The sequence below is a fragment of the Armigeres subalbatus genome, chromosome 2 (genome assembly GCF_024139115.2).
Source record: "Armigeres subalbatus isolate Guangzhou_Male chromosome 2, GZ_Asu_2, whole genome shotgun sequence".
NCBI lineage: Eukaryota > Metazoa > Arthropoda > Insecta > Diptera > Culicidae > Armigeres > Armigeres subalbatus.
The window spans coordinates 194,682-216,392 of NC_085140.1; the positions used below are offsets into that span (position 1 = coordinate 194,682).

General features: G+C 42.2%; 2 protein-coding genes and 1 long non-coding RNA gene across 5 annotated transcripts; 2 read left to right on the forward strand and 1 right to left on the reverse strand.

Moving 5' to 3' along the window:
• The first annotated feature begins 15,324 nt into the window (after positions 1 to 15,324).
• Positions 15,325 to 17,489, forward strand: LOC134217368 (uncharacterized). Of its 3 annotated transcripts, none has more exons than XM_062696102.1 (3): positions 15,325 to 15,437; positions 15,498 to 16,011; positions 16,873 to 17,489. In XM_062696102.1, exons 2-3 carry the CDS (start codon positions 15,604 to 15,606, stop codon positions 17,149 to 17,151), a joined length of 687 nt encoding a protein of 228 aa, XP_062552086.1. In that variant the 5' UTR covers positions 15,325 to 15,437; positions 15,498 to 15,603; the 3' UTR covers positions 17,152 to 17,489. The 3 variants fall into 3 exon arrangements, with proteins under 3 accessions (XP_062552086.1, XP_062552089.1, XP_062552088.1); XM_062696105.1 differs by having other exon boundaries at positions 15,337 to 15,437; positions 15,504 to 16,011; XM_062696104.1 differs by having other exon boundaries at positions 15,357 to 15,427.
• On the reverse strand, positions 17,481 to 19,227 carry LOC134217367 (26S proteasome regulatory subunit 4). Its single transcript, XM_062696101.1, has 2 exons — positions 19,081 to 19,227; positions 17,481 to 18,886 (listed from the first exon to the last, which is right to left on the reverse strand). Exons 1-2 carry the CDS (start codon positions 19,081 to 19,083, stop codon positions 17,573 to 17,575), a joined length of 1,317 nt encoding a protein of 438 aa, XP_062552085.1. The 5' UTR covers positions 19,084 to 19,227; the 3' UTR covers positions 17,481 to 17,572.
• Positions 19,228 to 21,100: 1,873 nt separating this feature from the next.
• Positions 21,101 to 21,590, forward strand: LOC134213908 (uncharacterized). The gene is made up of 3 exons (XR_009979564.1): positions 21,101 to 21,132; positions 21,207 to 21,419; positions 21,483 to 21,590. It is a non-coding gene; the product is annotated as an uncharacterized LOC134213908 (long non-coding RNA).
• Positions 21,591 to 21,711: the final 121 nt, after the last annotated feature.

The window sequence follows — 21,711 nt, forward strand, 5'->3', positions numbered from 1 at the left end:
GGAGAAGACTTTTGTATACTGCACAGGCCACTTCGGCCTTAGTCTGATTAAATAATAATAATCGGATATGTATTTTTAGTTTAAATTTGAACTTTTGCCGAAGGTAATTTACTCAAAATTTTAATATTTAGTAAATTACTAGTAAATTTAAATTTTTTCGAAGAAATTTTCAAAGTAGATTTATTCAATTTAAAAAAAATACGTTCCCGTAATTTTTGGAGTAAAAGTTACTATATATGTGCCCTTTCAGATAACACCTTCAAAAAAATTAATCGAACCATCTCCATGAGATATAGGCATTTTGAGATTGCATCGTTTTTTGGTATAAATTGCATATAACTTTTAAATGGTAAGACTTATAAACATGATGTGTTCAGCAAAAATATGCACCATCACTTGCTCTTCATTTCTTCTGAAGACCGCATTCTCGTAAAACTCAAAACTTTTTTGTTAGAATAGAAAAACTGATTTTTTTGGGGCCACCCTAGGTTAAAATCGAAAATTTCATTTACTGAACTCAATTTATGTGCTAGACACAAGGTGTCTTCGGCAAAGTTGCATCAAATAATGTTTACTGCAAGTTTGCTGAAGAGGTCATCCACAAAAAACCCGAAATAAAAAAGTTTAATTTCAGTTTTAAGAAACGATAAGGACCACCCTATCGAACTTTTTGTCTGAAGAAGCAATATTTTATTATAAACAACTTCACTGAAGACACCAAGTGTCTAAATAGAACGAAAACGGAAGAAAATAGTTTTTTCCTGCTAAATAACTGAATCGGACCATTGTGAATGGTGCGAACGTTTAGAGGTAATCATACCATCTACCAGAGCTGCGGCAACACACACGAGCTGGGAACAGCTTTCATAGTGATGGGCGATATGCAAAGGCGCGTGATCGGGTGGTGGCCGATCAATGAAAGAATGTGCAGGTTGAGGAACAAAGGCCGGTTCTTCAACTTCAGCATAATCAACGTCCATAGCCCACACTCTGGAAGCACTGATGATGATAAGGACGCATTCTACGCGCAACTGGAACGTGAGTACGACAGCTGCCCAAGCCACGACGTCAAAATCATCATAGGAGATTTGAACGCTCAGGTTGGCCAAGAGGAGGAGTTTAGACCGACTATTGGAAAGTTCAGCGCTCACCGGCTGACGAACGAAAACGGCCTACGACTAATTGATTTCGCCGCCTCCAAGAATATGGCCATTCGCAGCACCTACTTCCAACACAGCCTCCCGTATCGGTACACCTGCAGACAGAATCACAAATCAACCATGTTCTGATTGATGGACGGCACTTCTCCGACATTATCGACGTCAGGACATATCATGGCGCTAACATCGACTCTGACCACTACCTGGTGATGGTTAAACTGCGCCCAAAACTATCCGTCATCAACAATGTTCGGTACCGACGACCGCCGCGGTACGACCTAGAGCGACTGAAGCAACCTGATGTCGCCACTGCATACGCGCAGCATCTCGAGGCAGCGTTGCCGGAAGAGGGTGAGCTCTATGGGGCCCCTCTTGAGGACTGCTGGAATACAGTCAAAGCAGCCATTAACGACGCAGCGGAGAACAACGTCGGGTATATGGGTCGAAGTCTTCGGAACGATTGGTTCGACGAAGAGTGCAGACAGATTCTGGAGGAGAAGGACGCAGCGCGGGCGGTCGCGCTGCAGCAAGGTACCCGGCAGAACGTGGAACGTTATAGACGGAAGCGGAAACAGCAGACCCGCCTTTTTCAGGAGAAGAAACGCCGCCTGGAAGAAGCGGAGTGCGAGAAGATGGAACAGCTGTGCCGTTCTCAAGATACACGCAAGTTCTATCAGAAGCTCAACGCATCCCGCAAAGGCTTCGTGCCGCGAGCCGAAATGTGCCGGGATAAGGATGGGAGCATCTTGACGGACGAACGTGTGGTGATCGAAAGGTGGAAGCAGCACTACGAGGAACATCTGAATGGCGCTGAGAGTACAGGCAGTGAAAGTCAAGGCAGCGGAGGATATGACTACGTCAGTTCAGCGGACTATGGAAGCCAACCAGCCCCCACCTTGAGGGAAGTTAAGGATGCCATTCAACAGCTAAAGACCAACAAAGCAGCTGGTAAGGATGGTATCGGAGCTGAGCTCATCAAGATGGCCCCGGAAAAGCTGGCCACTTGCCTGCACAAACTGATAGTCAGAATCTGGGAAACCGAACAGCTACCGGAGGAGTGGAAGGAAGGGGTTATATACCCCATCTACAAGAAAGGCGACAAACTGGAGTGTGAGAACTTTCGAGCGATCACCATCCTTAATGCCGCCTACAAAGTGATATCCCAAATCATCTTCCGTCGTCTGTCAACATTAGTGAACGAGTTCGTGGGAAGTTAGCAAGCCGGCTTCGTTGACGGCCGCTCGACATCGGACCAGATCCTTACTGTACGGCAAATCCTTCAAAATTCCGTGAATACCAGGTCCCAACGCACCATCTGTTCGTTGATTTCAAGGCGGCATATGACAGTATAGACCGCGTAGAGCTATGGAAAATTATGGACGAGAACAGCTTCCTGGGAAGCTTACCAGACTGATCAAAGCAACGCTGGGTGGTGTGCAAAACTATGTGAAGATTTCGGGCGAACACTCCAGTTCGTTCGAATCGCGCCGGGGACTAAGATATGGTGATGGACTTTCGTGCCTGTTGTTCAACATTGCGCTAGAAGGTGTCATGCGGAGAGCCGGGTGTAACAGCCGATTTTCAACAGATCCAGTCAATTTATTTGCTTCGCGGATGACATGGATATTGTCGGCCGAACATTTGCAAAGGTGGCAGAACTGTACACCCGCCTGAAACGTGAAGCAACAAAAGTTGGACTGGTGGTGAATGTGTCAAAGACAAAGTACATGCTTGTGGGCGGAACCGAGCGCGACAGGGCCCGCCTGGGAAGCAGTGTTCCCGACCAGTTAGTCATAACAAAATTTTATCTCAATTATATCAATATGTGTTACAAATAACAAAACTTGCAATAATTTTGTTATAAATTCTTGGTCAAAAATGGAGGAAAAAAAAGTTTTATTATCGTCATAACATGATTATAACATAATGTGTTATGTTTATTTATACCGGAAAAAATTGCCTACATTTTTGGTAGATAGGAATTGGAAAGAAAACGAAGGTACCACCTTCAGTATAACTTGAACCTACATTCTAAGTTAAACCAGCTGGGCAAAGTTAATTGCCTACATTATGGATAATCGTAATCTTTTCAATAACATAATTTGTTATAGTATAAGCTATTTTCGGCACTTTTTATGTAACACATCGAGTTATATTTTTGTTCAATTAATAACATATTTAGTAATATTTATGTTAAAACTAGAAGAGATTTTGTTACAATTTTTGTTATTTTAACTACTAATGGTACATGTTTTATATCAACCGCTGTTATGAAAAACTGATGTAACAGAATAACAAGTTCTGATATAAATCTGTTACTATGTACTGGTCGGGTTACGATAGACGGGGATACCTTCGAGGTGGTCGAGGAATTCGTATACCTCGGATCCTTGTTAACGGCTGACAACAACGTTAGTCGTGAAATACGAAGGCGCATCATCTGTGGAAGTCGGGCCTACTACGGGCTCCAGAAGAAACTGCGGTCGAAAAAGATTCGCCACCGCACCAAATGTGTCATGTACAAGACGCTTATAAGACCGGTTGTCCTCTACGGACATGAAACATGGACAATGCTCGAGGAGGACTTGCAAGCACTCGGAGTATTCGAGAGACGGGTGCTTAGGACCATCTTTGGCGGTGTGCAAGAAGACGGTGTGTGGCGGCGAAGAATGAACCATGAGCTCGCCCAACTCTACGGCGAACCCAGTATCCAGAAGGTAGCTAAAGCCGGAAGGGTTCGATGGGCAGGACATGTTGCAAGCATGCCGGACAGCAACCCTGCAAAGATGGTGTTCGCTTCCGATCCGGCAGGTACGAGACGGCGTGGAGCGCAGCGAGCGAGATGGGCAGACCAGGTGCAAAACGACTTGGCTAGCGTGGGGCGTATCCGAGGGTGGAGAGATGCGGCCTCGAACCGTGTATTGTGGCGTCAAATTGTTGATTCAGTGTTATCTGTTTAGATGTAAACTAAATAAATGAAATGAAATGAAATAATCAAGTTATGACGATCGTGAAATTTTCTTTCATCTTTTTTGACAGAGACATTATTTCAAGTAGTGTTATTTGTAACACATATTGATATGATTGTTATGACTAACTGATCGGGTTGGTATATAACATCTTGGGTCTCCAAGACTTCTATAAAAGGTTCGATTTCGGAGTGAAATGTACACGAACGTTTTGAAAATTAAACCTTGGTATCAATGCTCATAGTCCCGATTATATGGGAAAAATGGAAAACTGCCTAAACCATTTTCCTTGTCAGCTGCGAACGCATAAATCAATCTTGATGAAATTAAATAGCATGTAATTAGATGAGTGGCTCTGCGGAATGCAACTTGTTGCGATAAAATCAATTAAATCTAAGTACATGAAAATCGTGTGAGTTTTCGAGGTTGAAAAAGTGACCATACAGACACACGAACATACACACACATACATACATACACACACACAGACATCTGAACCACTGTGATGCAGCCCAGCAACTGCTGTGTCAGACAGTTGCTGAATGGGGGACGGATATCGCCATCAAAGCAGATCCTTACCGGATCCGCCAGGAACGGTGATTGGGTCACCGATGGGTCTAAAATGGCGGCGATATGGACAACGGGGAAATACTCAGTCCAAGAGTTGGTGTCTTCGACACACGAGGGCTTCGTCATTGCCAAAATCAACGGGGTCCCCTAATAAAAAATTCCAAAACAATTACAATAGAAATTATTGTAACATTACGCTGAAATTAATAGTAATTACGGTAAACTCTATTGTGGCTCACAATAAAATAACATTGAAGAATATTGTTTTCCACCATAACGGCTATTGTAAATGGCAGTTTTACAATAGAAAATAGGGGTTGTTATGTATCTTTACAATAAAAAAATCGATTTTTTCTCGAACAAATTTTTGCCATTACAATTGAATTTATTGTGATTCTATTGCCCACTTTTTACTGGCAATTGAATCTATTGTACGTCTATTGGAACAACAATATGGCACTTGGATTGGTATGATATAAAAACAATAGAATTTAATGTTCATAAATAAAATGTATTGTGATTTTATGATATTTTATTGAAACTCTATTGTATTTTTTATCCGGGTCTTCTTCTGCAGCTGCAGCAGTTCGGTCGAATGCTAGATTGTTTGACGGCTAACTTGATGGGGCGTAGGCCGGGGTGGTGCTAGCGGGGGACTTCAACGCTTGGGCCGTGGAATGGGGAAGCCGATCCACGAATCAACGGGGGCAGATCCTGCTGGAATCACTGGCCATGTTGGATGTGGACTTGGCTAATGTCGGTACCAAAAGTACCTACGGGGCCGAGTCGATTATCGACGTTACGTTCTGGAGCCCTGGCCAAACGAGTAGTTCGAACTGGAGGGTAGATGATGGCTACACTGCCGTGAATCGCATATTTGTCCCATATGAATAGGAAACCCAGCAAAGATGGGACAGATATGCGATTCACGGCAGTACACTCACAGCGACCACCTGGCGGTTCGCTACAGTATCGACTATACGACCAGCATTCAGCGGACGGAAGAAGGGGCGAGGCCTAGCCCTCGTATGTGGAAGACATCGTACTTCGACGACGAGGTGTTTAAGGAAGCGCTCCGCCGCGAGCACAGTACTCTCGCGTGCATGCGACGCCACCATGCCTAGGAAAGTCCACCCTAGGAATGGGAGGCCACCGGCTTCTGGTGGACTCAAGCAATTGCGAACCTGCGCCGCGCCTGCCTACGGGCAAGGAGGCGGATGCAGCGAACACGCCCAGAAGAGGAGCATGTTGAACGACGGGTGGCGTTCGTGGCTCTAGAGCCGCTCTGAAGACTGAGATTAGATCAAGCAAAAAAGCCTGATCTGAGGGCCTGTGTCAAAGTGCCAACGCGAATCCATGAGGTTGTTACCAACAACTTGGAAACAACAGATCTACTTCACACACTATTTTTCATAGTTAGGATGATTAATTGTTTTGTATTAAATTAGATTTTTGAAATACCCTAAATAATTACTTCCGACATTTTGTCATATTTTTGTGCTTTAAAATTAGTTGAAATATATTTTGACCTTACATAAAAACCTTACAAATACATTAGGATAGCTCACATCTCTTTACTCTTAATAATATCTCGTCAAAGTTGCCAGTACTGACTCCCTGGAATAGATGTCTGACGAAAGAGGCAAGAACAGAGATAGAGAGAGATACCCGACGAAAGAGAGGAGAGAGAGTAAAGCGGAAAATCTGGACTGGTATGAAAGGCAGAAAATATGGAAGAGGAGAAGGTAGTAAACAGCCGAATGAAGTGGACGTGGTGATCGGGAAAGGAGGACCGCAGTGATCAAGTGTACCGGGATGATCGTCAAATAATTCCCCGGTGATTCACGGTGGCCTACAGAAAAGATTTTAAGCTGGTAGTTATTCTGTGATTCTGGATGTGCAGTGCCGTTCCTGTAGAGGGATCCCGAACACGATCCACAGTACCGGCGAGTCCCGTGCTGGTGACTTACGAGCGTGTAGTTATTGCCGAGTCACACGCTGCGGGAGAGTTATAGTCACAGCTATGGCGGTGAGGATCTTGCAAGGTCCGCGTGGTTCGTCCCCGCTTGCAAGATTCCAATATCCTATGTACTATGGCCCCGTATGCGAGCGCGTGGAACGTCGGGAAATTGACCGAATTATGTCCATTTGGATCGAGGAAAAATGTATGCCGGTGATTCAAGGTACGAAGCTTCTGGATTCTCTCTCTCTCTCCTGACTATGCTGCATGAGCTCCATCAGTTCCCGAACGGCCGCAACGAACCCCCCTTTACAAACCCCCCCCCCCCATTAAATGTATCTTATCTCTTTAAATATACGTATGCCTAAGTAAATCTTTTTCCCATATTCCATTTTATGCTGAGAGATACCCTTAGTAACTACTAAAGGTCCGCCTAAGTTTTCCTAGTTAAAGAGAAATCGTGACTCCTCCGAAGCAAGGTGCGCCGACCCTGACCCTTGAGCTAGTCACCTCTTACAAGGTGACGCCTATAGGGTCGTAATGGCCAAGACACGTGGGGCGATGGCCCCTACATAGCGGTCTCCAGAGATGCTGGAGAGGATCATCGCGGGGCTCTTCCCACGTCACGACCCAAGTCCCTGGCCTCCCTTTGTGGAGCTGCCAGGGGCCAGGGTGGCCCACGAGGGAAGAGTAACTGTGGCGGAACTAGCGGGGATTGCACAGTCCCTTAGTGTAGGTAAGGCGCCAGGACCGGATAGTATTCCGAACCTGCCCATCAAAGCGGCCATTGCTGCGACTCTCGAGATGTTCAGATCTGCCATGCAGAGATGCCTGGACGAGGGAGTCTTCCCTGAAGCATGGAAAAGGCAGAGCTTGGTCCTATTGGCAAAGGCGGAAAACCACCGGGGGATCCGTCGGCATATAGATCAATATGCCTGCTTGATACGGCGGGGAAGGTGCTCGAGAAGATCATCCTCAACAGGTTGTTGATACGCACGGAGGGTGCGGATGGTCTATCGAGTTACCAGTTTGGCTTCCGAAAGGGTAAGTCAACCGTAGACGCTATCTTGTCGGTTACCAAATCAGCGGAGATAGCTATCCAGCGTAAGAGGAGGGGAGTTCGCTATTGTGCAGTAGTGACTCTCGACGTGAGGAATGCTTTCAATAGTGCCAGTTGGGCAGCTATTGCAGATGCGCTCCTGCGTCTTGGAATTCCCGAGTACCTGTTCAAGATTCTCGGAAGCTACTTCCAGAACCGAGTACTGGTATACGACATGGAGGCGGTTATCATAATCATACCTTTGAAAGTACCTTTAAAAAATTGCTGAATCTAAAATCTGGAAATGTTTTCATTGTACGTAATATTTCTTATTTGTTCAGTGGGTGTAATTTCTTGATAATTGATCACTATGCAAATCGTTAAATTTGATTAATCATAAGTATTAATCGTTAATCATATGGATAATTAATCATTAATCATACACATATTGTGTCGATATTGAATAATAATCGTTAATCGTTATTCATTCTCGAAACTTTTTATTCATTAATCATAATCGTTAATCATTGTCAAAAAGATATTTAATCGTTAATCTTAATCATTAATCATTGTCGACAACTGATTAATCATCAATCATAATCTTTAATCACAGGGTTAAATGATTTAATCATAACAAATTTAATCATTCATTAGAAGCTTTATTCATTAACGCTCTGCTTGAGGTACCACAAAAGGTCCTGATTGAACTTAATCACACCCGAAAAATTTTACCACTCACTTAAACGAGCTACTTGGACACTTTTTAAAATAATTTCTATCGATCCGAAGCACACGAACGCCAGTCTAAAAGTGAGGGATGGCGCGCCTTAACCCCTCCCAAGATGAGAGTTTTCTTTTATCACCATCTCCTTTTGTTACTTGTTTTGTGCGCGCCTGCATGTTGTGTTGTTGTACCGACTGATGTTCAACATGTCTTCCTCCTTGTGTCCATTCTACTGTTATACAATTTAAATATTCGAAAACACTAACGCTACTAACAAACATTTTTATTTTTGACTTAATTAAATTTACTAACCCAACACTAAAACCCCAGAAACGTGACATTAACAAAATACATAAAGCACATATTCATTTCATTTATTTAGTTAACATCTAAACAGATAACACTGAATCAACAATTTGACGCCACAATGCACGGTTCGAGGCCGCATCTCTCCATCCTCGGATACGCCCCACGTTCGCCAAGTCGTTCTGCACCTGGTCTGCCCATCTCGCTCGCTGCGCTCCACGCCGTCTCGTACCTGCCGGATCGGAAGCGAACACCATCTTTGCAGGGTTGCTGTCCGGCATTCTTGCAACATGTCCTGCCCATCGTACCCTTCCGGCTTTAGCTACCTTCTGGATACTGGGTTCGCCGTAGAGTTGGGCGAGCTCATGGTTCATTCTTCGCCGCCACACACCGTCTTCTTGCACACCGCCAAAGATGGTCCTAAGCACCCGTCTCTCGAATACTCCGAGTGCTTGCAAGTCCTCCTCGAGCATTGTCCATGTTTCATGTCCGTAGAGGACAACCGGTCTTATGAGCGTCTTGTACATGACACATTTGGTGCGGTGGCGAATCTTTTTCGACCGCAGTTTCTTCTGGAGCCCGTAGTAGGCCCGACTTCCACAGATGATACGCCTTCGTATTTCACGACTAACGTTGTTGTCAGACGTTAGCAAGGATCCGAGGTAGACGAATTCCTCGACCACCTCGAAGGTATCCCCGTCTATCGTAACACTGCTTCCTAGGCGGGCCCTGTCGCGCTCGGATCCGCCCACAAGCATGTACTTTGTCTTTGACGCATTCACCACCAGTCCAACTTTTGTTGCTTCACGTTTCAGGCGGGTGTACAGTTCTGCCACCTTTGCAAATGTTCGGCCGACAATGTCCATGTCATCCGCGAAGCAAATAAATTGACTGGATCTGTTGAAAATCGTACCCCGGCTGTTACACCCGGCTCTCCGCATGACACCTTCTAGCACAATGTTGAACAACAGGCACGAAAGTCCATCACCTTGTCTTAGTCCCCGGCGCGATTCGAACGAACTGGAGTGTTCGCCCGAAATCTTCACACAGTTTTGCACACCATCCACCGTTGCTTTGATCAGTCTGGTAAGCTTCCCAGGAAGCTGTTCTCGTCCATAATTTTCCATAGCTCTACGCGGTCTATACTGTCGTATGCCGCCTTGAAATCAACGAACAGATGGTGCGTTGGGACCTGGTATTCACGGCATTTTTGAAGGATTTGCCGTACAGTAAAGATCTGGTCCGTTGTCGAGCGGCCGTCAACGAAGCCGGCTTGATAACTTCCCACGAACTCGTTCACTAATGGTGACAGACGACGAAAGATGATCTGGGATATCACTTTGTAGGCGGCATTAAGGATGGTGATCGCTCGAAAGTTCTCACACTCCAGTTTGTCGCCTTTCTTGTAGATGGGGCATATAACCCCTTCCTTCCACTCCTCCGGTAGCTGTTCGGTTTCCCAGATTCTGACTATCAGTTTGTGCAGGCAAGTGGCCAGCTTTTCCGGGCCCATCTTGATGAGCTCAGCTCTGAGCTCCGATACCATCCTTACCAGCTGCTTTATTGGTCTTTAGCTGTTGAATGGCATCCTTAACTTCCCTCAAGGTGGGGGCTGGTTGGCTTCCATAGTCCGCTGAACTGACGTAGTCATCTCCTCCGCTGCCTTGACTTTCACTGCCTGTACTCTCAGCGCCATTCAGATGTTCCTCGTAGTGCTGCTTCCACCTTTCGATCACCACACGTTCGTCCGTCAAGATGCTCCCATCCTTATCCCGGCACATTTCGGCTCGCGGCACGAAGCCTTTGCGGGATGCGTTGAGCTTCTGATAGAACTTGCGTGTATCTTGAGAACGGCACAGCTGTTCCATCTCCTCGCACTCCGCTTCTTCCAGGCGGCGTTTCTACTCCTGAAAAGGGTGGGTCTGCTGTCTCTGCTTGCGTATATAACGCTCCACGTTCTGCCGGCTACCTTGTTGCTGCGCGACCGCCCGCGCTGCGTCCTTCTCCTCCAGAATCTGTCTGCACTCTTCGTCGAACCAATCGTTCCGTCGATTTCGACCCATATACCCGACGTTGTTCTCCGCTGCGTCGTTAATGGCTGCTTTAACTGTACTCCAGCAGTCCTCAAGAGGGGCCCCATCGAGCTCACCCTCTTCCGGCAACGCTGCCTCGAGATGCTGCGCGTATGCAGTGGCGACATCAGGTTGCTTCAGTCGCTCTAGGTCGTACCGCGGCGGTCGTCGGTACCGAACATTGTTGATGACGGATAGTTTTTGGCGCAGTTTAACCATCACCAGATAGTGGTCAGAGTCGATGTTAGCGCCACGATATGTCCTGACGTCGATAATGTCGGAGAAGTGCCGTCCATCAATCAGAACGTGGTCGATTTGTGATTCTGTCTGCAGTGGTGATCTCCAGGTGTATCGATACGGGAGGCTGTGTTGGAAGTAGGTGCTACGAATGGCCATATTCTTGGAGGCGGCGAAATCAATTAGTCGTAGGCCGTTTTCGTTCGTCAGCCGGTGAGCGCTGAACTTTCCAATAGTCGGTCTAAACTCCTCCTCTTGGCCAACCTGAGCGTTCAAATCTCCTATGATGATTTTGACGTCGGGGCTTGGGCAGCTGTCGTACTCACGTTCCAGCTGCGCGTAGAATGCGTCCTTATCATCATCAGTGCTTCCGGAGTGTGGGCTATGGACGTTGATTATGCTGAAGTTGAAGAACCGGCCTTTGATCCTCAACCTGCACATTCTTTCATTGATCGGCCACCACCCGATCACGCGCCTTTGCATATCGCCCATCACTATGAAAGCTGTTCCCAGCTCGTGTATGTTGCCGCAGCTCTGGTAGATGGTATGATTACCTCTAAACGTTCGCACCATTGCACAGTGGTTCGCTCCAGAACAAAGGTTGGCCAAAACCTCAAAATGTCCCTAAAAATAGGTTTTATGTTTGTATTGTGATTTTTTGATGGTCTTTATCACATACAGACTTAAAGATGGGTGTTGGAGCTCTACTTTGGCAATATACAGCCGTGTTTTTGGCATCCATGGGGTAGTAAATACTTTCATTTTACTGCTAAATTCGCCTTTTGAAAACAGATCGTTTCGCAACAAAGACTATCTCACTTGCTATAAAACTAGTTAGTACTATTCCATTTAATTCCACCACTTGATTGTTACTTTACAGAACCGTATTTCGACTTTAACAGTAAAGCCGTCTTCAGTGTCTCTCACTTGACTCAAGTGGTGGAATTAAATGGGATAGTACTAAGCGGTACTAACTCGTTTTATTGCAAGTGAAGATATTCCACAAAAAAGCTATTAATAATTTTATTATCAAAAGTCTTATTTGCTGAATACTGTGCTAAGACAAGATAAAACAAATAATTTTTTGCTATGCTAAGACAAAACAAATAATTTTATTCGGAACATCCTCAATTATGGAATATTTTTGACAAGATGTTGTATGTATTTAAATTGAATCAATTAATTTGAATGACAAACGAACAACTTTTATTGCCACTGTATACTTACATTTGTATTCTTTATATTCTTGATTCGAAACAGGCTTTCTTTTTTGCTCATTTCAAGGTAGGTATCTGTCTTTTCTATAATTATGAGCACTAGCAGAATAACTATTTTCACAAATATGAGACAGTTCAGCTTTTCAGTTCAAATCTCAGAACCAACATTCTCTTTTGCTCAGTGCAAACATTCTCTATTGCTGCCAAGAAGAGTGCGTTACAGCTCAAACATTTAAACTTGAAGCTCTTGATATGTAGAATCACTTTAATGGCAAAGTATTGAACAATGCCAATTTGCTAAAAAATACTAAGAATTTTCATTTCATTTTCTGCTTTAGAAAAGTTTTCAGCATGATTACGTAATTCGGATTATTAAACATAAACAAAATCCAGACAATAAAATTCATTTGAAAGAATTTTAAAATTCGTAGATTCGCAAATGTCAGGAGAAAGTTTTGGAAGTAAGAAATTTTGTGTTGTATCTTCTAGCCGTTTGGGAAGAAAACTACTCAATAATTTCATTTACAGCAATAAAAATATTCAAATAAAAGTATACAAATGATTCCGTCATTGAATTATCGCTTTCATTACACATGTTTTAAATGTTATATAATTATATCAAACGTTTCAACTTCAATCAAATCTCGCTTAACTTTTCAAAAGGTCCTAAGTAACATTTTTTTCATGAATTAATTTGAATAGCGTAATCAATAGAACAACTTGAAAGCTATTGATTGCTGTATTCAAATTAATTCATGGAAAAAATGTTACTTAGGACCTTTTGAAAAGTTAAGCGAGAAATAATTAAAAAAGGGGTCGTTCAACAATGATGTCACAGGTTTTAGGGGAGGGTCTAAGATTTGGTGACACTGCATATACTAGGTATACAAAAAAGCGTGACAGAGGGGGAGGGGGTCTAGAAATCCCAAAAAGTAGTGGACGTCATATTTGAATCGCCCCAAAGGCATTTTTTTGTGAACAAAAAATGCGCATTTGTAAGGTTTTAGTTAGAAATAGACCAAAAATACTATTGTGTATCCGGAATAAATTTTTACCGCTTTTTATACCGAAGTTGGATTTTTCTCCAGATACAGGCAACTTTCCCAACTTCGGAAGTAGTGCGCTGCCCGGATAAAAAATACAATAGAGTTTCAATAAAATATCATAAAATCACAATACATTTTATTTATGAACATTAAATTCTATTGTTTTTATATCATACCAATCCAAGTGCCATATTGTTGTTCCAATAGACGTACAAAGAATTCAATTGCCAGTAAAAAGTGGGCAATAGAATCACAATAAATTCAATTGTAATGGCAAAAATTTGTTCGAGAAAAAATCGATTTTTTTATTGTAAAGATACATAACAACCCCTATTTTCTATTGTAAAACTGCCATTTACAATAGCCGTTATGGTGGAAAACAATATTCTTCAATGTTATTTTATTGTGAGCCACAATAGAGTTTACCGTAATTACTATTAATTTCAGCGTAATGTTACAATAATTTCTATTGTAATTGTTTTGGAATTTTTTATTAGGGTGGATTCGCCTAAAGATGCGCTAAACAACGCATCAAATAGTTTGACAAATAAAACTTCGGAAGAAAGTTCGGTTCGGAAGTCCCGACTTCTGAATTCTAACTTGGTGCTACGCCGACAATATGTACATTTCGAACTAAACGGTTAAAAAAGCAGCTTATCGCAACTTTTCGCAAAACAAAATAGTAATTAATAGAAAGCTATTGCTTTAATCTTTGTAATGAGCATAGAATCATTGCGGGCACTCATCGGCGCCTATACTTTTGGACAACTTCAATCTGAAAAATGTGAGTATTTTAATTAATTTTGTATTTAAAGTTAACTTAAGTTGAGTTCTGTCACCTATATTTGACATAGACATATTATTTAAGACCCTGACAATGCAGTCTTGAAATAATATTGGGGTTAGCGATGTAGTTGAAGCCGTGCGATGCTAATCTAAACGCGTTGTCAAACAGCGTTTTCGTTCGAAAATCAGCATTCATGTTGAATTCAAAATGATGTAACAAAGTCAAAACTCAACAAAACTACTTCAAATTTTGAATTTGAATCACGTAAGTATTCTATAAAATGAGAAAAATATAATACCGACGGAAACCCGAATTCCGATTTTTGAGGTTTTGGCTGCACTCGAACCATTGTGCATTGATCCCTTCCAACAAACCTCCTGCAGCGCTACGATGCCGAATCCACGGTCCTTGAGCACATCGGCGAGTATGCGTGTGCTCCCGATGAAGTTGAGAGATTTGCAGTTCCACGAACCGAGTTTCCAATCGCTAGTCCCTTTTCGTCGCAGTGGTCTTCGCCGATGGTTCCGGTCCGTACTCTCTTGTTGATTGTTCGTTGCTTATGATTTTTTAAAGGCTGGCTTGCAGGGCCTGACACCAAACCCCTTAAATTTCCGGAGGACCATTCCTCCTTATTTCCGGTGGACCATGGTGCACAGTTTCACTTAGAGTCCCTCGCTGACACTCGGACGATGATCAGCCGCTCCTAACATGGAGAACAGACGCTGTTGTGAGCCGATCCTGACATGGAGAACAGACGCTCAATAAGATTTGCACCTCCGGAGAGTAGCAAACCCCCCCTTCCCTGTCAGCATACGACCATAGTTCCCACCGGGGTTGGTTACCCGATCTTCCCTAAGGTTGCTCGTATCCCGGCCAGCACCGCGGGGAGGTAGGGATAGGAGTTGCTGGGTAAGAGGCTAAGGACCGCGAGATGGGGTCTATTTTATTCCTTCAGGTACGCGAAGTACCAATGCTACGCTTTACCCAGCATTTGCCGTGCACATATTAAAAACCCAAGAATCTGTAATACTTGGATACACAGTCAAAAGGCAGCCCCTTCAACGCGATGTACGTAGCGCAACCCCGGTACCAAGTCCCGTTTTTCCACCAAAATGATCTGGTCAGCCTATAGGCTATAGCTGTTGATGAGTTTTGGTTCAGTGCATACAACATCAAGAAAGAACATTTTCCAGAACATTACAAATGTCAGATCCTTGTTTATTATTTATCTCCTTACTGTTATGAATGTGTGCGTACAACAGACAGCAAAGATCTACTGTGATGTGACGTTTTATCCTTTTTTCGCCTGTTCGTCGGATCTCGCAGAAAATGTTTGACTGGTAAAATTAGGTAAAATTAAATTTTGTTGTTTATTTGATTTTGCTTTAATTTTATCGTCATCTATTGCAGTGTTAGGAATTGAATATAGGACTTCATTCCCCTTTCTAAAATTTGGAACTGTGAGGCATCCTGAAACTGCCGTAGGGAAACCTCCGACTTGTATACCACATCCAAAATGGAGAATTTTGAAACCTGTTTCCATTCGGATTCTGCTCTTCATACAACCGAATTGTATGAGTTTGGTACGGAGCTAAGCGATCTGACGGCGGTCTTCCAGGGATTGTCGTTTGATCTCGACGGGATGGTGCGAGAAATGTTTGAGAAAAACAATCGTGATATCGACACCATCCAGCAGGAGTTCATCCGAAACGGCATTGATTCGTCTGTGACGGAGAGCCTCACCACGAAACGATTTCCTCCACCTGGCTTTGGGCTTCCGAAATGGCCCTTGCGTGACTCCAAGTGTGATAACAAATTGGCCGATTTAAGTCCCGAAAATCAAACGGAAGACAGAGCCGGAAAAACTTCGTCTAGAAGCGTATCGCAATCAGGAAGACGAAAACGGTGTAAGGAAAACGAGGACGTAAGTATGATCGGTTCTCACCACAATAGTTCAACTAGGTACCTAATGGTTTCTTGCCCCAACAATGAAAAAAATGATCGGCGTAATTCGATAGTACACTAAAAAGTTAAAATTCAACAAAAATGCATCTGCATAGTCGGGCTCAGTCTCGAATAATAATGCCTATAATAAGATAAACGACTTCCCACCCCACCGTCAAGATGTCGTGCCATCTAACATTTTTTTTAAGTTATGGGCATATTGATATATTCGTTAGTTGTTATTCGTTAACAGATTGTGTACCACCTAAATAAATATATTAAAAAAAATTTGACAAGACCAAAGCACGAAGTATCATCAGTGTCGATGGTACAAACTTCTTTTCAATTAAACGTTTTTAGAGTGGAATTTTTATCTGTTCGTGAATGATTGAATTTTTAGCTGTTCGTGAAAAGATTTCAACTTTGTTAAAACTTAAATAATTAATTTGTCGATTTTTCGATTTAGATTCTAACATCCTTCTTCTTATTGGTACTGCATGGTTTCTAGCTAAGTTACCATTTTTGCATTCGTATATCATCAGGCTAACACGATGATAATTTTATGCCCAGGGAATTTGAGAAAAGCTCCAACCCGAAAACTTCCTAGACCAATCCTAGACCGTACCGGGAATCGAACCCAGCCATCTTGTGCATGGCTTTGTAGTCGCACGGCTAAGGAAGGCCCCTTGGCAGGGCCAAAGCACAAAGTATCATCAGTCTCGATGGTACCAACTGCCTTTCAATTAAACGTTTTTGAAGTGGAATTTTTATTTGCTCGAAAATATTGAAATCTTTGTCAAAATTCGTCAATTGTTCTAACATTATCGTGCGGTTATTACAGTACTGCGTTTTCTGCTACAACAACCACGAAGAACAGGAGACATATCTGGGACACTCATGCCGCGATGAAGATGGTTTCGTCATATGTCCGAAACTGCGGAAATATGTGTGCCCGTACTGTCAGGCCACGGGAAGCAACGCACACACCAAGAAGTATTGTCCGCAGAAGCCTATAATCACCCCGGACGACCTACAACATATGATACTTCCGATCGATGGTGCAGCAGCATCTTCCAAACGCAGTTGGGCGAGCCGAGGCAAAAAGTCTCTTCGTTTCTAAACTGTTTTTCATGTTTTTTTTTTTATTAATTGTTTCTGATAGTTTCAGAATTCAAAGTCAACCGGTTTTATTGTGTAAGGTTATTCTTTTATGACCGTTCTGTATTGAAAAATAACTGAACGGAAAAACTTTTGCTTACTCGAAAAAGATGTTAATACAAACAGCCATCGTGATGATCCTGTGTTCAGAAATATTGAAACCGTATTACGATATCTGATGTTTATCGTTTTCTTTTTTTTATATATATTTGATTACAAACAATGTTTTGCTATATAAAGAGGAAAAATAATAATTATTCCTTTTCAGAGATAAATAAAAACAGTTCGATCTCATTTTTATTCATATTGTGTTTATTTAATTTATCCGATTACACAAGAGCAAACTCGAACATTATACGGCTAATGCATACAAAATATTCAATCTAGAGATACAAACCTTCCGGAGTTCCTTCTTTCTTGCGATAAAGGACGCTTTCCTTCGACTTTTTAAAGTCCTCGTTTGTGACCTTCATACGGCGTTCACGCAGGGCCATCAAACCCGCTTCAGTGCAAATTGCTTTGATGTCAGCCCCGGAAAGGTCATCCTTCGCCATGATCAACTCGGACAGGTTGACATCATCGGCCAACGTCATACGCGCAGTATGGATATTGAAAATACGACGCTTTGTTTTTTCATCCGGTAGAGGGAATTCAATTTTGCGATCAATACGACCGGGACGAATCAACGCTGGATCGAGTGTTTCAATACGATTAGTTGCCATAATTACTTTCACGTCGCCACGGGAATCGAAACCATCCAATTGGTTCAACAGTTCTAACATAGTTCTCTGAATTTCGCGTTCTCCTCCGGAATTGGAATCATAACGCTTGGTACCAACCGCATCTATTTCGTCAATGAAGACAATTGATGGAGCATGTTCCTCGGCGACACGGAAAAGCTCTCGTACCAATTTAGGTCCGTCTCCTAAATACTTCTGGATCAGTTCCGATCCTACCACTCGCAAAAATGTGGCGGATGTTTGATTGGCCACGGCCTTAGCAAGTAACGTTTTGCCGGTTCCGGGAGGACCATATAGAATGACTCCTTTTGGAGGTTTTATACCCATCTCCTCATAGTATTCCGGATGCGTTAAAGGCAACTCAACAGATTCTTTAATTTCTTGAATCTGAGTATCTAAACCACCGATATCGGCATACGTCTCTTGGGGTGCTTTCTCCAACTTCATGACGGTGACCATCGGATCGGTATCATCTCCCAGTACTCCAACCACGGCATGGACCTTATGGTTCAATAAAACCGAACATCCTGGCTCCAACTGATCCTTATCAACAAACGACAGAATGCTTACGTAGTGCTCACTTCCAACAGAAGTGGACACAATTGCGTGATTGTCGTCGATAATCTCCTCCAAATTACCCACCGACATAGGCGTTCCACGTAGATCGTCAACCTTGGAACGTTCCTCTTCATTCTTCTCATCCTGGGGTTTCAGGCGTTCCTGGTTCCGAATGAACTCTTCCTCCATCAAAAGATAATCCTTGATCCGTTCCAGCTTCAACAACTTTAGCCGACATCGGGTGTGCGGAGTGACCAACGGTAATTTCATTGCAGCGTCTGGACCCTTGTTCTTACGCTTTTTCTTTCCAACGCGCGTCGGAATCGGAGGCTCGTACTTCTTCTTTTTGTCTTTATCATCCTTCTTATCACCGCCACCTCCGGCTGATTGGTTTTGTCCCTAAAAACAGAAAAACAGAATGTCATGATCCAATGGATTCCGCCCCGTTACTTATTCTTCGGGATGACTGTCATTATTTCGGCAACATAACCTCGTAAAAATAGATGCAGAATGAACAAATAAATACGCATCGGTAAAATTTAATGAACCCCATCAATAGCAGGATAATATTTGAATATAGCATATAAAATTACCATTTTGTCCTAAAAATGAGAATAATATTCGCAAGCACCGAATATTTTCACAAAGAACTTTCGTGAGTTTACGCTTTCTTCAGGTTCCTTCTCGACAACACGGACAACACTGACAACTACGAAGTGACTAGAACGAGAGTGACGACGGTTGACATTCGGTAATGATGATGATTGATTACAACACTATCCCTGTGGCTGAGTTTCCAGCAATCTGGTGAGGGTGTGTTCAAATATTACGTAACGCAATAGACGAATCCAAGTAAAAATAAGAAGACACACGACGGTGTTAACTTTGACAGATCCTACAGCACAGCATAGGAAGATCATTTTAAAATGCTTATAATAAATTCTAGACAAATTGTAATTAAAATCTGATTAATGTACGGTACGGAAAAAGTTCTGAATTAGGTATCTGGAAGCTTATCTCAATTTTTTGAATATTTTCCAAAAATGTATCTATCATACAGTTCGGAACTTTTTCCGTTCCATACATCAATCAGATTTTAATTACATTTTGTCTAGAATTTATTATAAGCATTTTAAAATGATCTTCCTATGCTGTGCTGTAGTATCTGTCAAATTAACACCGTCGTGTGTCTTCTTCTTATTTTTACTTGGATTCGTCTATAGTAGAAATACTAGAATAAGAGATCGGCAAAGACGCCATCTTGTTTCCAATCGAACCATCAAAAGCGGTTCCATTTCGACTTGTTTACTTTTTGCTCCCATAAGAAGCAAGCAAAAAGTTCAAGTGCTGCCAGTATTATTTTCACGATTTCATGCATTTTCATACGTTGCCATTTCGTCAGTTTTTCACTCCGCCGGTCTCTGGTTATAGGGTTGCTAGTCTATAGGGGTGGGGGATTGGTTAATTTTTTTATGCCTTCCCGAATAAAAAATACAGTAGAATAACAATACAATTTATTGTTACACTACTATTAATAACATTAAATTTACAATGAATTATATTGTAAACGAAACCATAGAAATACATTAGAATGCAATGTTATGAACCATTAACCCGAATAAAATGAAATTTTACAGTAATCTTTTTATGAGTATAGAAAATTATAATTGATTTTTTCATGGAATCATATAAAATACTGTACGTTAATTATATCATGAATTCTATTTACGATAGCTCTTATAATATTTTGGTTTCGGATGATACATTGAATGGGTTGTTAAGGTGATTATACAATAAAGCCAGAAATCGGCCATTTTGTAAACCACGTGCTTTTCCAATATTGTTTTCAAGAGCACGAGATGAAAGAACCATAACGCGTATGGGGCTGAAATAATGGTAGATCGTTTGTTTAGTTATGCTAAACAATCATAATTTGAGTTTCGGCACTGTACGAAAACTATTACGCCAGATTTGGGCTTTTGGGAACACACTTAAAATAAATCGCCGAATTCGGTAAAATTTTACCGAAATCTCAACAGCAGAACTGTTCGGTAAATAATTTAACTGATTTTCGGTGATTTTGACAGTTGAGCAATGGAGAAAATTACAAAAAATCTGTAAAATAAATTACCGAACAGTTCAGCTGTTGAGATTTCGGTAAAATTTACCGAATACGATGAAATGAGGTAAGTGTGAATGAATGTAGATTCACCACGGGCTTCATTTTATAATCACCTTAAGTATCGTTACCACACAGCAAAAATATTGTAATGTTTAACAACGTAAATTCAACGACGCATCAAAAAACTCGATGTAGTGACAAAAATCCAATGCAAATGAACACTACTTCAGATGTAAAATTACATCGACTTGAAATTACACATGTTCTGAAGTACCTTTTCGCATTACATTGCATCAGTGTAATATCTGAATGTAAATACGATCAATATTACATCGATTCAGATGCAACCAAGTGGTTCTAAACCTGATGTATAAAATAACATATCTTTGTGTGTAATATTACAATCATCTGCTATACAATATTAAATCTTGGCAACACGGACCAGACTTTTGCTCATCGCAGTTTTGATCTGGTTGGCGACGGTGCGCCATATTGAATTTGGTTGCTTCCTTGTAAAACGAAGGTAAGTTTATATTTTATTAGTATTATTTGCATTATTGAGTTTTTCAATTCAAATTGTTTTCTTTTTGTCCGTAGATTCGTCAATTCAACCAGGGGAACCGGAAAACCGTCACGGTTTTACGTAACCGTCAGGAATATGGATACCTGGGGCGCAGCTAAATCGGCCTGAAATAAACAGACGTCTTCATAATCAAATTGGTGATCGTGGCCGTCAGCTGCTGAACATTCAACAGCTCGGAAGCGGTGAACGAAGTAACGTCGGACCACAGGATATATACGGAACATACCGTAAGTACAAGTAGAGTTTCTCACATATTCGACATATTCCAAGAGGAATGCTCTTTGCAACAGGTATTATTGCAACAACAAAAGTGGATTGAGATAATCCGTCGGAAATCGTTGCGGGATAACCTCGCCACAACGGGAATCCATTGGGGATTCCGGCAGGAATTCGAATAAAATGAAGGTAAGTTTATATATTTTATTAATATTATTTGTATTATTGAGTATTTCAATTCAAATTCTTATCTTTTTGTCCGTAGATTCGTCAATTTAACCAGGGCAACCGGAAAACGTTTTC

What these genes read in the sequence shown, in the direction of transcription:
- LOC134217368 (XM_062696102.1), top strand. Translation starts at nt 15,604, where the DNA reads ATGGAGAATTTTGAAACCTGTTTCCATTCGGATTCTGCTCTTCATACA. An exon ending in GGTGTAAGGAAAACGAGGAC is followed by an intron (nt 16,012 to 16,872) that starts GTAAGTATGATC and finishes CGGTTATTACAG; the next exon opens with TACTGCGTTTTCTGCTACAA.